This window comes from Brassica rapa, chromosome A08 (assembly GCF_000309985.2).
Source record: "Brassica rapa cultivar Chiifu-401-42 chromosome A08, CAAS_Brap_v3.01, whole genome shotgun sequence".
NCBI classification, from domain to species: Eukaryota; Viridiplantae; Streptophyta; class Magnoliopsida; order Brassicales; family Brassicaceae; genus Brassica; species Brassica rapa.
In genome coordinates, this window is record NC_024802.2 from 3,769,772 (window position 1) to 3,785,501 (window position 15,730).

A 15,730-nucleotide genomic window follows, 5' to 3' on the forward strand; every position below is an offset into this window, starting at 1 on the left:
CCTAATTTAATAGAATAGATTTTGGCATTTTCACAATGTTCGCTATACCTTTACGTTTAAGATTCTGTGTGCACTCAGCGTTTTATAGAATATCTTTGGTCATAATAAAACAATAAAATAAATAATTTAGATATATATGCTGATTCTCTTGATCGTTATTTTTTTCTACAAAAAGATGATAAGCGAAAATTTTAGAACGTGTTTCATGAGATCGTATTTATTAGGATAGTCTGGCTTTTATTTCTAGTACATAAATATACTAATGGGGAATTCTATCCTAGGGAATTTCTCTATACTAATTGATAGCTTTGTCATTTAATTGATTTTTTTGTCTCAAAATAATGCTGCTTTATAATTTTTTTAATATTATATTTATTAAAAAATATATAATTTTATTCTGGTGAACATTAATAAACATATTGTACGATAGAATATAAATTTCAAAAATGAAACTTTCTTTTTCGGGTGTAAGAAAATATTGAAGCAATACTTGTAAAAGTAAAAGAGAAAAAAAAATAGTAGACACTGCATCTTTTATAATCTGTAAGAAAAACGCTCTCTTTGATACCAAGAGATTAGGTATATATACCGTTCATCTTTTTAACGAACCAATTATCATGACGAGTCGTTACTATACACACTTAGCCTTAACACTTTACTATGTATAAATAACTCCAAAAATATGGTTAATTTCATCCTCACACCGACCGACTAAGATTGCTACTACGAGTCTGAAACCTAAATTGCTATTTTCCATTACATGGCTTCTTCTTCTTCACTAGCCAAATCCAACAACGAAGGCAAGAACAAGATCAAGATTCCTCAGGATAACAAAACGCCAGATTTTGTGTCTACTCATCTTTACATTAGACGTATTCCTTCCACGCAAGCACTTGATCGGGAAGTCGTTCTTCGACGCATACGCCAACGCCGACGCGCAAATAAGGTCAGATCGGTATTCCACCTGCTGTTCGGTTTCCCATTTTTAAGTAAAAAGCACGAAGGTAATAACGATCACGATGAAGATGATGCTTCCACAGTGCCTTGAATCTTCGACCGATTTATTTGTCAATATAGTTACCGGACTTGGTGATGTTATAGTTTGTAAATTGTTACTTCCATTGTTGTTACCAAGAAGGGGATTAAGCTAGTGCACAAACCCACAATTCAATTTCTCTAGACTTTGATAGGTAATAATCTTAAATGAACTCAAACTAACATGGGAGAAATATTAAAGGAATGAAGATGGACGTCAAGTGTTATTCAGCCTTTTTCCAAAGCTTATTCCCACTATTTTCCCATTTCTACAAACTCTTGGAAGATTCAATAGTTTTGAGCGTGAAAAGAAACTGACCATTGAGTTCGTCAGAAAGCCTTAACTGAAGGAAGCTAAATGACATTGCAAACATTGGATTAAAATATCAAATACATATAGTGACAGTCCCACAACAAGATTTCAATACTTTTTAGAACAATATAGGGATTTCTGGAAAAATTGAAATGAGAATCTGTTATTTCCAGAACAAAATCTTATCAAGTTTTTCTTTTAATATCAGTGATAAATCTTAAAATCAAATCAGGAATAGTATCAAATTAATCTCAATTTAAAAACTAAGTCCACTTTTTCTATAGACAAAAGGTTGTCTGGGCGTTACGGTCCAACTAATAATCCCTTAGGGCCGAGGACAAAAGTCATTTGTTTAACTCTTCCCCAAATTATCAGTATATTTTAATCAGGAACTTCTAACACAACTACTTCAGATCTTTTTTAGTTGAGGTATCTCGTCTTAGAGTAAAACTAAAAATATTCAGTGATTTCTTTTTTGTTTTTACAACAAACTTATTTCTACGGATTTCTCATAAATCAATTTTCCAGTATTAGTATTTGACAGTTTCATTCATTATTGTTTGAATATATATGTTGATGTATTCTCCTTGGTTGTGTGCCAATTTATAGTTGACGATTGCTGTTAGTGCAAATTAAATATGTTAAGAGTTCATGTCTGCAACCTATCATCTATCCAGTCAATTAGATTTAGACTTCAATGATAAAAACAGTTTGAATGGTGTAGATCATATAATTTATACAAATAAATGAGATACTTGTAGATTAAGTAGATTATACAAGATGAATACAAATTAAGCTTATCAAACATGCTATTGTTGTTTTGAATGAGTATAAACAGTTTAAATAGTACATTTCAAATATATAAATAATAATCCAAGTAACACTTAAATCAACTTTGTGTCATATAAAGGAAGACTCACTTAGCAAGCATTTACATTATATGCAGCTACGATTATAAGTATTGACATTTGTTATTTCATGTTTACAAAACACATGAATATACAAAGTCATCACCTAATCAATATGATTTACTTTTGGTTACTATAAATCATCTCAATTGAATATATGTTGCCAATAATTGTCTCTATCTCTAATATATGTGTAGCATACCACAGTTTTGAGATCATATTAAAGATGCCGAATTGATTTAATCGTACTGAGTTAAACATTAAAATACATGCACCAACATTTTATGGACCGAGTTATAAATTGGAAAATATAACATGGCGGTCCGAAGCCTACCAACTTGCCTACCTCTTAATATCTGCCCGTTAACATATAAAATACATATATATATATATATATGAATAGTCTAAGAAGATGTGAAACATAAGTAATAAATAATTATATAGTGGAAAATAATATTCAGGTTTTATGTCTTCAATTATCCAGTAAACTGACCAAATTGATGTAACAATATATAGACATAACAATTATTAACGAATGAAATAATATGTAACATTCTTACGACCATTTCTCATAACCTAACATTGTATGTTGTTCATGGGTATTAAAAGACAACATGGTTGGACACATGAGCAAGTTGTTATACTATGAAAAGCTTTGACTTTAGGAAAATGTGTCATTTTTATCTCCAATATTTCAGGATCTTCTTGTGTGGTTATACAAAAGTTTCATGATTAAAAATCCATTGATCATACATTTGATATTATTGGCTGTCATATATAAGGTAAAACAGTCTAAAAGCTATCACATCTTTAGTGACCGTGAAAGTTCCAAAAACGTTTGCATTACACAACTTTAAAATGAAGAGTGTTTATGTATAGATAACTCGGTTGCATAGCCGATTAATTCTTTTTTTTTTTTTTCAGTAAAACGATTTTGTATTTGAATTAGGTGAAAAAAAAAAATTAATTGAAAACCGGTTTGCATAATGTGAAAACCAGCTACGTTTTATGTAACAATCTATTATTAAAATATATATATGTAATCGATTGATCGAACTAATAATTGGAAATGGTCCAATTAATTTATCTAGTAAGTTTAATGCATTTAATATGGATGGTGAGATGAATTGTGGTAATGACCCTCAATATAGTAAGCAAGATTACAACTTAAACAATACTCCTCAATTATATAAAGGAAATATCATAGAATGATACGAAGTCATTCCTATAGCCATATAATATCACAAAATGATACAAATATACTTTATTAATTTTGATAAATATAATTAATAAATAGTGCTTAAAATATTTCTAGCTATATAATATCACAAAATGATACAAAGAGCTTCCCACGCGCGCGTCGCCGCCGCCGTCCGACCCGGCTCGGGTCGGCATGCGCTTGGGCTTAGGATTGGTCTTGGTCTTGGTCTTGGGTCTTGGTGAAGGGTCTCCAGCCCAATAAGATTTTTTTTTGGACTAAGTTAAGCTCAACGTTTTGCCATTTAATTTCCAAAAAACCGCATGCTTTTTTTTTTATTTTAAACAACATGTAGTTCGTTTAAAAAACAACACGCTGTCTCTCTTATTGACGATAAGATTAAACGAAAAAGATCTTGCGGAGAAAGTTCCGTAACGCTTCAACTCCGAGATCTTCGTGAGATTTCTGCCAACGTGCGCACGTGCTGCATCAGTTACGGAAAGTGGCTCGTCTTCTCCTCTTTAAAAACTCGTCTCCTTCTCATTTCATTCTCAACGTTTTACACAACGAAAAAATCAGCAAATCCCTTAGCGTAAGTCTATAGTTCGAGAGTGTTTCGTAGATTTATAGCTTGATAGGACGATTCACGAGTGAAGCGTGATCATCTACCATGGTTGTATCCTTGGACTCGATATTCGTACAGTCCCATTTCACTACAGAGCGAATATTTAGAGTTTAAGGAAGAGATCATATCTCGACTCCATGTCTATTTTCGAATCGTCGATTTCCTTAATATCGTTCTTATTATTTCGTTTATGTCAATCCGGTTTTCCGGCTTCTACAATCTTAACTCTAAATCACTTTAAGTTTAAAGCTTCAATCGGGTTGAAGAACGATTTAGAAAATTGGGTTTTCGAATGGTGTTTGCGATTTGCTTTCTAGCACCTCCGTGAAGAGTTTGTTATTTATCTTATAAACGGTTCACGTTTTGCTTTGTAGCACTACCAAAAAACGTTTATTGATATACGATTTGTACAAACCTTTTCTGGTTTTATTGAAACGATGTTTGCGATTTGCTATATGCTTATCCGCAAAACGTTTTTTATTTATTTCATAACGAGTTGCGGATTGCTTTGTAGCATTATCGCAAAACGTTTTTAATACATTCTTAAAACGTTATTAAAATGATTCGTTTCCACAAACGCTTATAAAGTGAGTTTGTGAAACAATCTAATAGTCTACACAAGATGGTTTCTGCAAACGCTTTTCAAAGCAAGTTTGTATGACCAAATTGATGGAATAATGTATAGACATAACAATTCTTAAAGAATGAAACAATATGTAACACTCTTACGACCATTTCTCATAACCTAACATTGTATGTTGTTCATGGGTATTAAAAGACAACATGGTTGGACACATGAGCAAGTTGTTATACTATGAAAAGCTTTGACTCCAGAAAAAGATGTCATTTTTATCTCCAATATTTCAGGATCTTCTTGTGTGGTTATACAAAAGTTTCATGATTAAAAATCCATTGATCATACATTTGATGTTATTGGGTGTCTTATCTAAGGTAAAACAGTCTAAAAAGCTATCACATCTTTAGTGACCGTGAAAGTTCCATAAACGTTTGCATTTCACAACTTTAAAATGAGGAATGTTTATGTATAGATAACTCGGTTGCATAGCCGATTAATTCTTTTTTTTTGTATTTCACTAAAACGATTTTGTATTTGCATTATGTGAAAAAAAAAATTGAAAACCGGTTTGCATAATGTGAAAACCAGCTACGTTTTTTGGTAACAATCTATTATTAAAACATATATGTAAGGGATTGATCGAACTAATAATTGGGAAACGGTCCAATTAATTTATCTAGTAAGTTTAATGCATTTAATATGGATGGTGAGTTGAATCTAACCTATATTAAAAGGGTTATATGAGGAGTAGAGAGGCTGTCCACGTCACCTTGAAAAATCAACCAATGGGGTTTGTTCGTTTGTCCACGTCAAACAAGTTGATTTTGGGCTTCTATCTTTTATTGATCCGTTCAAAATAAAAGAAAGCCCATCCTCATTAAACCGTTGAAACAAAATCATCCATCGACAGTGGCTTTCGCGATTCTTCCTGCGATCTAAAACGGTTTGATTAATTGCTGCATGATAAATCCAATTGATTCACCTCAAAGGAGAGGCCTCTCCACGATTCATCTTCTTCTTGAACTCATCTTCTCTTTGTATCCTTAAATCATTCTCTGATGATCGCTATAAATCTCCCCTTCAGGTCTGTTTGATTCTCTATTGTTTTTTATTTGTTAATCTGATGTTCTGGGGTCACTCTTACAGTAGGTTTGGTCACAGACGTAGCTCATGCTTGCTGCTTAGCTGATGAAGTCAGCCATGGCGGTCCCCGAGGAAGGTAAGCACGACAGATGAGTTATATATTTTTGTATGGAGTAATTGATAAGAAATTCAGAAATAAATACATTAGAGGTGAGTTATTATATTTCTGAATCTATTTATTTTAATGTACTAGAGAAAAAGCCGGCCAGACAAACCGGAATATAGCCGAAAAACGCCACTACGATGATCTCTAGACTGACTGTTGGCTTTCTCTTGATAACCCTTCAGATATTTACATCATCGCCTCATCGGGTAAGTATGAAAAAGATTCTACCATGTTCATCTGATTAGATTAATCTAAACTCCTTTGTGTTGACCTGAGGCCTTCTGAGACCATTTCAATGTGTCTGCTTATAATCAACAGACTGAAAATAATTGGTTACTTTGTTGATAGCCCACAATGAAATGTATTTCTGTCAGCATAATGACCGAAGCTTTGGTGGCACTTATATCAACACATTGTGAATTATATTTTAAACTAATATAATCAACGGACTCAGCGTGTTTGTTGCTACTAGGAGCAACCAAAGCTTCAGATTCGTTTATGCCCCTGTGTCTATTCGATTCACTGATCAAAAAAAATTAAATGAGCTAGGAGAGGCCAGTAAGTTAATCACGATGGAACAGTTCCACTTTTGAAATTGCTATCAGCTGATGATGTTTTCTAACACGGACACCAAGTTGCCAGGTATGTTTCATTTATCAGCTCTCAAACTCCTTCACTCGAAGCTTTCAGTATCTTTGTCTTATTTACTCATCTCTTAATGTTTTATGGATGTTGTTGCTAAAGTTATGGATATCATTACTGCTTACAATGAAGAAACACAAAGCATTCACAGGTCATGCCCACAGCCCACTTATCCTTCTAATGTTGGTAAACTCTTTGAAAAACTTATTTTGGTGTTAATTGATATGAGTTTGCACTCCTCTCTTCCCAAACGCAGGGATACCACGTTCTGTGTGAGTGTCTTTGACAGCTTAGCTATGCAGCTTAATGCAAAAAAATTTGGCAATGATGTGGCCTTTTTCTTAACGCTACCTTCGGAACCCATTTTTTACTTTGACAGCGAGAGAACTGCTGGCGATAGCTACGTCAAAGGGTAAGGTTCTTTGCATCAGCTTTCTATTATTCATGTGTTTAAGCTAAAAAAATCCAGTACTGCTACATTGTGTTTCAGACAGGGCTTTGAGGAGTAATGACGGTTCTCTCTCAACTGCTTTCGAATATGACAATGTGAATAATATTGAGTCAGTGACACTATCTGAGCGAAATGTTTATGTCCTTAGTTCACCACTACAGGTTATACTCCATCTTAACAACACACTCATTGTTTTAAATCCGCCTCTAACTAACTCAATCAATTATAAACTGCTTGTGGTGATATGTACCATGTTCCTACTGATTTTATTTCGTTCTCTTTGCTTTTTAATTTATATTCATTATCAACTAAACCCAAAATATAACCTGAAACCATGAAGCTAATTCAAATTTGTGAAATATGGATCTGATGGTAAAGCACTAAAGCTGCTCCAAAAGACAGAAAAGCTGTAGCTCCTGACGATTACATGTACATGAAAATGTGAGACTTCTTACCCTAAGTTTAATACACACGCAGAAAAAGATAGATATATAAAGATGGTACTGAAATGCATTATTGACTAACTTTTTTTTGTTATCTTCCGATGCAATATGTAACCACTGACCATTACAAAGCTTCACAGCATGTTGGATGGCGAAGCCAACCAGACAGCAGTTCGTAAGCTAATCCAAAAATGCTACATGGAAGATTCTAGCAGCCGCAGTCTAGGTTTGCTTTCTCATGTCAGACCCTACTCTTTTAAGGGTTGTTGGTCTTATAAGGCTGCATCACTGATGCTATGGATATATACAAGGAAGCATGTAATTCAATCCAGTCTAACCGAGTAGAAGCTGAATGTATTTAGGAGAAAAGTTAATGACCCATTGACCACAGTGAAGGCACGTGTGAAGAATGATGGTGTAGCCAACGCGCTGATCCAATACCAGTGGCGTCCAAAGTCGTATATCACTGTTTGTAGTTTGCTAGAAAATTGGGATCTTGCAGTTTCCACATCGAATAGTCCAAAAGCTGATTTTGGCATGGCACATCAGGTGATTTAGCTGTGGACGCTCACCAAGAAGAACTCGAAAGAGCTATCAGTAAAGTGACTGTTGACATTCATGGTTCTTTTGTCTCTATGTCGTCTTCGGTCCATCCATAATATGATCTACTCAGGTTTATTAAGTTTCTGATTGCCATCACTTTATATTTTCTTTTGATTTTCTATTGTAAATTGGTGTAAGAAATCAAATTAAGGATATGCACTACAATAGAGAAGATTATTTTGAATTACAAGACGGTTAGTGGATAAATTTGCTAACTTTTTCTAAATACATCTACACTGATCTATCTTGCTTGAAAGGTACATTCAAGCAAGCTAAATTAATTAAAATGTCCCTCTTTAAAATTGTTTTTAATTATAACCAGATAAATGGTTCAGCGAGACGGACTCGACATCAGTTCGAAATGGTGGAAAATACTTGGTGAATTTTCATAAAGTTAACAAAAGTAAATCCTTTTCACTACAATTACGCCATGTTCAAACTTACGTTTACATCTTGACTTTAAAAATTTAAATGCATGGCTTAAAGATTATACAAAGACACACTACATTTAGCGCCCAAAAATTCGGTTTACTCTTTACTAGCCCCGAGCATATTTATCTAAAACCGAAGAACCGGGCTGAACCAAACCAAAAAACGAGGTTCGTTTTGGATTTGGATCCTATCAATTATAGTAGTGAATCCTATATCTCTAAAACCAGAAAACCATAACCGAATCATGAACCGAATGGATATCAGAATATCTATAATATAGTTTATATATTATAAACACTAACTATATTTAGTTTTACAATAATCTAATAATTTAAAAATACTATTTATAACTCGAGATACCAAAAAATTTGAATTTTTAAAATTTATTTATCCAAAATAATTAAAATTGTCTGAATTATCCTAATTTTATCTGAAAACCCAAAACCAAATCTGATCTTTAATCCGAAAACTCGATTTTTTTTCACTTTTAACCCGAACTAACCGAAAAACCGGAACCAGATGGATTTCAAAGTTATAAGCCGGTTCCCAACTTTGTTATCCGTGCCGAACTGAAAACCCAAATAACCGAACCGAAATTGAACCAAACTTTTTAAATAACCATACAGGTCCTAAACCTCTAGAACCAAAAAACCAAAAAAAAAACTAAAAGAATAGCACCGGAATTGAACTGAGAACCGAATGTCCGTGACTACTCTTTACTTTTGTTTTTACACTGATTTTTGTTTAAGCATTTTTGAGACTACGTTTATAAAGCTATCTTTAAAAAAAAAAAAAACCTTTTGCATGTTAAAGTTCCTTTGTTTTCATTTAATTTACCAACACAATTACCAGTGAAATATAAAATACGGTTACATCACACACATGCGATCTACCTACATGAACTTCGACGAATCTCTTCAAAACTAAAATTGGTTACATTTCATCACAACACACATTAGTTTGGGTCGGTTAGGTAAGAATTCGATTAGATTGGGTCGATCAAAATTTTACCAAGGTAAACTGAAAAAAATATGGTTCGGTTTGGTTTCCAAAAATCATTGCGATGTATCAATAGAAATCATTGCACTAAGTCAATAGAAATCACTGCGATGACCAATAGGCCTCATTACACCAATAGCAAATCTGCTTTCCAAATTAGACAACAAACCTACCCAAAAAATTTATAAAAAATTACAAATGTTAATAACAGAAATGTCAAAAAAATCTGTTCTTTCTATGTACTGTCCACATCATACTTAACAGTATAAGTATGTTCTCTACATAAAACATTTAAGTACACTATTTGTCTAAATTCCAATTAAATTAATTTTGTTACGATTATCGATTTTTTATTATATTTTTATTGAATCAATTAATCACAACTACTTATGTTATTCCAGTTCATCGAATTAAGAATTAATATTAAAAGATACAATATTTACATATTACCACAAGAACAAAAATAATTATGAAGGGATAAAGAAGAACTTTTAAGACAAAATATAAGCAATCAAAGAATGATAAGTAACATGTAATCTAGATATATTGATGGTTTTGTTTTGGCAGTTGCTTGCGGCTGGAGGTGGAATGTCAGTGGAAATTTCCAACAGAGGAGTGATTCCATTGGCTTAGAACATCACTAAGAAGAATAAAGTCGGAGAAACTAGCACTTATTTGGATGGAGTCTACCTTCTTTTCACTTGCTTAACTAAAACTTGAATACATTACTCCAATGGAGACTGCTCTTACTACTGCAGTATAGCCCATAACGACAGTATCCGTTTTTCTTCCTTCAATATAAAGAAGAAGTACAACTGAAGATACGATGAACATTGCATGTGTGTATGTGACCAAATTTAGGATTCTAGATGTTCCTTCTGAATTAAAGTAAACCTATCTTTATTTCGTATGTGTCTTTGTATCATTTGAAAAGTGCATGTTTTCTTTATCTACAGAGTGTGAGAAACTGCAATGCACTTTTTATTATATTAGCTATTCAAACTCTTTCCTTTGATATGAAAAGTAAGTCTGGATTTGATGATCAACTATATAAGTTTTTACGCATACTATAAACACATGAGGACAAATTACCTGGCATAGAAGAATAGCTTATCAACATTCTTGAACTTGGGGAGAGACATCTGAGAATGTATGCACAGTTTATTAGGTATAACCGTATAAGCTTGACTTAATGATGCGTGGATTCTATTCGTCATGTCCCAAATTGTTTTTGTTATAGCTGGATAAGTTAGCAAAAAGGCGAAGAAATATATACTTTTATTCCATTCCAATCGATTTAAGAGCAAGAGAAAGAGTCCATACCGCATTCATGCATCTCGGTGGAAATACCCATATAGATGCAATGATTATTGAATTGTGACTTAGATGTTTACGTCTCTCTAAAATTTTATGTTTCTTAGATGTTTATGTCTCTGTAAGATTCAACAAAGGTGCTCGGATTGAGGTATGTTTATCCGTGACTTTTCTTTGAGTCAAGAGACTTCAATTTTATTCCAAGTTATTTTTTTTTCTCTGTAAGGCAGCAGCTACGCTCAATTACTAAAAAAAAGAACAAAAGGCAGAAGCTAGGTGCCTTTTTGACATCACACCAAACCAGGAAAGGAACTCTTTTATTCATATTTGTTTTTTGATTTTCACTATATGATTCCATCCAAAAAAGTAAATATATATATACGCAACAGACTGTCCATGAATGAATATATTACAATTGCTAACAAAAAAATAAATAAATAAAATGTATAACTAAATTATAAATAAGTGGAGCTTAACAGTTTTTAGTGAAAACTCAAATACAAAAGATATATGAACTAAAGTTTGAGTAACTTTTCACTGAGTTTGCTTACCACTCTATATATTTTCTGATAGTAACAAACAAATTTTAAATTTTAATACTTACAAATTGTTGTGTGCATGGTAAAATAAGAATAGTTTAAAATGTTTACTTCTCTAAACATTATATGTTTACAAAAAATAAAGCACACAATCCGCGCGTAGCGCGGACACGGACCTAGTTGTGGTAATAACACTTCAACATAGTATGCAAGATTACAACTTAAACAATACTCCTCAGTTATATAAAGGAAATATCACAGAATGATATGAAGTCATTCCTATAGCCGTATAATATCACAAAATGATACAAATATACTTTATTAATTTTCATAAATATAACTAATAAATAGTGCTTAAAATATTTCTAGACATTAACATTAAATGACAAATTCATTCATTTAATATTTATGTTGTAGAAGAAAAAATTATAGTCATGATTTTGTTGTCAAATTGTTTGCACTAATGTTGTATTATGTCACCACCCAAGTTCAAACTCGCATTATTAAAAGACAATTTATTAAAAGGTATAATTTCAGTTAACTTATTTTGTATTTACTGATACTTTTGGGCTATAATAAATTTTAGATCCTATAAAAAAGGAAAAAATCCCTATAATTAAAAAGTTAAAAGTAAAATTTGGTAAATGTGATTGCATCTTCGAGATTATGACATATGCTTGTTTAGTATACTAATAATTTCTTTTGGAAAGTTTGACAATTAAGTATTATAACCTTTAAATAGGTCGTATTAATTTTTTTAACTTTGATATTATTTAAATATCTATTTGTATATGTAGGAGATAGGCCGGCCAAATCACGTGTATATATTGCAAAGCAAAACCATAGAGAAGAGTATTCAGACGTCAAACAAGCTATAAAAATGGCTAAAGCACATATATGTCTTTATTTCGTCATCTTTTTATACCTTTATTCAGGTAATGTGATCACAACTAATCATCAGACCCAATAGAATTTAGAGATCAATTTTAACGATGCATATGGCTTTAGGTCGTTTGGGAGTTTTATTTGATTGTATGATTTTCCAAATTCTGTAACAATCTTAATTTCATTTTGATGTTTTTAATAGAAGGAACTTTCACGAGAGTCAACGCAGAGGTACATGTTTACGATAACCCAAAAGTTGAAAACAAAACAAAACATCAATCTCATATGTGTGTGTGTTTTATCATTTAATGCTCGCAGGGTCATCATGGGGAGTGGTGTGTGGCGAAACCAGCTACGAAGAAAGAAAAACTTCAACAAATTATTGATTTTGCATGTTCTAAAGTCAATTGTGCAGCTATATCGAATGGCGGTGCATGTTATTCTCCTGAGGATCTCCTTCTTCATGCTTCTGTAGCCATGAATAATTATTATCAAGCAGAAGGAAGACACTTTTGGAATTGCAATTTCGCAGGCTCTGGCATCATTGCCATAACTGATCCGAGTGAGTTTCATCTGATTTTTTTTTTGTCTCTAAACAATTATGAAAGTCTTCTTATGTCAACCTAGAATCAATACTTAATTTATTAATCTTTTATTTTCAGGCACTGGAAATTGCAAATATCAATTAAAAAAATGAAGTATATGAAGTATATAAAGCTTCGTCTTTGTTACAAAAACAAAATAGAGAACTCTAGTTCTCGAATTTCATATCTGATATCTAAAGTTTATGTGGTTCTATTTGCAACTATTAAATGTTTAAGTTTACATCATCTATCATCGTAAGTTTCAGAAAAAGTTTTCCATCATCTTATCATCGTTAGAAAAATATATATAAATTGTAGTCTGCTGTTAGTTTTTACAACCTGCACAATATGAACTTGAGGTAAGAGAATCTGATGATCCAACGTTCTCCAGTTAATAAAACAAAGTGGAGATATGGACAGAAAATCCAATTTTTACATGGTCCAACAATATTTTTGGGGTGTAAATTCTGGTCTATGAAATCTAAGCATAATACAAACATAAAATGAAGTGAAAAGCAATATCAAAGTAGAAAAATCATGGAATAAAGTTAGAAAAACAAACTCATGTACATAAGGACACAATCAGACCCATACCGTCAACTCGGCGTTAGTTCTGAAGTGAATGGATAACTGAATAAAAAAAATAACAAAGTGTTTTGATTCATAATGGCTGAATCAAGCGGAGTCAATGAAAACGTTACATGTGACTTTGAGTTATGAAAATAAGCTGAAAATTACAAGAAATAGACATAAAATTTCTCTCAACATATACTAGGCAATTTTTTTTTTGCTATATTATTTTTCTACTTTTATCTGAGATTTTGAAAAAAAACTACAAAGTCATCAATACTAAAATTTAAAGAATTATAAAATGGTTGAAAATCAAAGGTCGAATACTGTATATTGTTTGTGTTATGATATATTGGCAAACAAAAACTTTTTGATCAGTTTAACGTAAGTATACGAAGTGCAAAATAGAACTTACATAATACAGAGAAACTGACATAAGTCATCTCATTTACTGGAACAAAATCATTTTTTGGTTAAAACTGGAACATAATCATTTTTTTGGTTAAATCTGTAACAGAATAATGAGAAGTTGAAGGTATCATTTTATCAAAAGATCATAGTTTCTCCGTAAGGAATCTTCATGGATTTCCATGTCAATGATAAGCAGAGCCGGGCCTGAGATTTTCGGGGCTCTATCCGAAATTAAATTGTTTACAGATTAATGTAAAGATTTTACAAATTTTATGTATAAATTTAAACTATAGTAGTTGAGTATAGTGCCTTTTTTTATAGACAAGTTGGAAACAAATGTAAATACATATGAAACTGGAAATCAAGAAGGAAGAAAATGTGGCATTCACTCAATTATTGTATTTCAAGTAAATCTTCACGATAACATATTAACATATAAATTCATTTTTGCACAATTTTTCTCTGGTATTGGGGGGCCCCACAAACTGGGGGTCCATTCAAATGTTTCATTCGGATGGTAACCGTCGTCCTGCCCCGCCCCGCAGTTAACAATAACAAAAATCTCTACATATACTATATATCTATACATTTTTATTAAAACTGCACCGGATTTGAACCGCTTGTCCCGTACCGCTCAAACCGTAGTTACCATTCGGAGCCTTAATGTCCCCATGCCCCGCTCTGACTATAACTCCTACATATATATAAATGAACTATATATTTATATGTTGCTTGGTTTAGAAGGAGAAGAAACTACTATTGGAGTTGTGAATCAACCAATATCAACAACATCAATTTCAGTTGCGCTTGATAGGTCACCAATATCATCAAGCCACGAAACTGGTGGATTTGGATCTTTGTTTGTTCCAGTTTGGTCGTTACAGGACATGTTTTATAAGACTTATATTACACTGCTATTTCGTCCAAACAAGACGAGAAGTTTGTGCCGGCCAAAACAATTTAAAGGCATATAGCTTTAGTCTATGGTTCAAAACACTGTGTTTTCTTTAACAGCCTTCTTTCTCCTCTTTTGGCGTTCTTTATTCTCCAAGCATAAAAAACTATCTCTTCCTGTTCTTCTTTGGCATTTTTCTTCTTCTTTACATATCTCTTGGCGTTCTCATTGATACTTTATAGCCAAATTTATTCAATTGGAAGAACACATTATGTGTTCTTTTTTGGATCTGTTCAAAACAATTGATCTTCACTTCCACCATATTGTGAAACAGTGAGACTTATATATATATTATGAAGAAGGGAAATATCAAACAAAGTGATACAATGATAGTGAGTCTGATGTATATTGGTGTGAATTATAAATATGTTGTTAGTATTACTTGTATTCAACGAAGCCGTCTTAGCTCAGTGGTAGAGCGCGTGACTTTTAATCCCGTGGCCGTGGGTTCGATCCCCACAGACGGCGAACTTTGCCCTTATTTTCAGTTTATATTTAACTAGAAAATCTTGGTATCAAAAATATTTTGAGATGTTTTATAAAATTACGTTGATTTGATTGTTCAGTTTGAAAATGTTACACCAAATGTTTTATTACAAGAAAATTCTACCAATAATCTCCACAAGAGCAACTACCATCTCTAAAATGATGAAACCTCTTGTTATCCCTTACAAGCTGTCTTAGCGTTAATCCCGTGGCTGTGGGTTCGATGCCCACAGACGGCGCATCACTCATTTCGGTTTATATTTTAACTAGAAAATCTTGGTATCAAAAATAATTTGACATGTATTGTAAAATGTTACAACAAATCTTTTTATTACAAAATTGTTTTACCAATAATCTCAACAAAAGCAACTACCATCTCTAAAATGATGAAACCTCTTGTTATCATTTACAAGCCGTCTTAGCTCAGTGGTAGAGAGAGTGACTTTTAATCCCGTGGCCGTGGGTTCGATTCCCGCAGATGACGAACTTTGCACTTATTTTCGGTTTATAT

General features: G+C 32.6%; 1 protein-coding gene and 2 non-coding genes across 3 annotated transcripts; all 3 read left to right on the forward strand.

Moving 5' to 3' along the window:
- Positions 1-7,542: 7,542 nt before the first annotated feature.
- LOC103833071 (major pollen allergen Ole e 10) lies at positions 7,543-14,164 on the forward strand. Its single transcript, XM_009109169.2, has 4 exons — positions 7,543-12,263; positions 12,416-12,444; positions 12,532-12,775; positions 12,876-14,164. The coding sequence occupies exons 1-4, from the start codon at positions 12,209-12,211 to the stop codon at positions 12,908-12,910; spliced, it is 363 nt and encodes a 120-aa protein (XP_009107417.1). The 5' UTR covers positions 7,543-12,208; the 3' UTR covers positions 12,911-14,164.
- Positions 14,165-15,129: 965 nt separating this feature from the next.
- On the forward strand, positions 15,130-15,201 carry TRNAK-UUU. Its single transcript has one exon. It is a non-coding gene; the product is annotated as a tRNA-Lys (tRNA).
- Positions 15,202-15,631: 430 nt separating this feature from the next.
- On the forward strand, positions 15,632-15,703 carry TRNAK-UUU. The gene has a single exon. It is a non-coding gene; the product is annotated as a tRNA-Lys (tRNA).
- The last annotated feature ends 27 nt before the right edge of the window (positions 15,704-15,730 follow it).

What these genes read in the sequence shown, in the direction of transcription:
- LOC103833071 (XM_009109169.2), top strand. Translation starts at nt 12,209, where the DNA reads ATGGCTAAAGCACATATATGTCTTTATTTCGTCATCTTTTTATACCTT. An exon ending in TCACGAGAGTCAACGCAGAG is followed by an intron (nt 12,445 to 12,531) that starts GTACATGTTTAC and finishes TAATGCTCGCAG; the next exon opens with GGTCATCATGGGGAGTGGTG. An exon ending in CATTGCCATAACTGATCCGA is followed by an intron (nt 12,776 to 12,875) that starts GTGAGTTTCATC and finishes TTTTATTTTCAG; the next exon opens with GCACTGGAAATTGCAAATAT.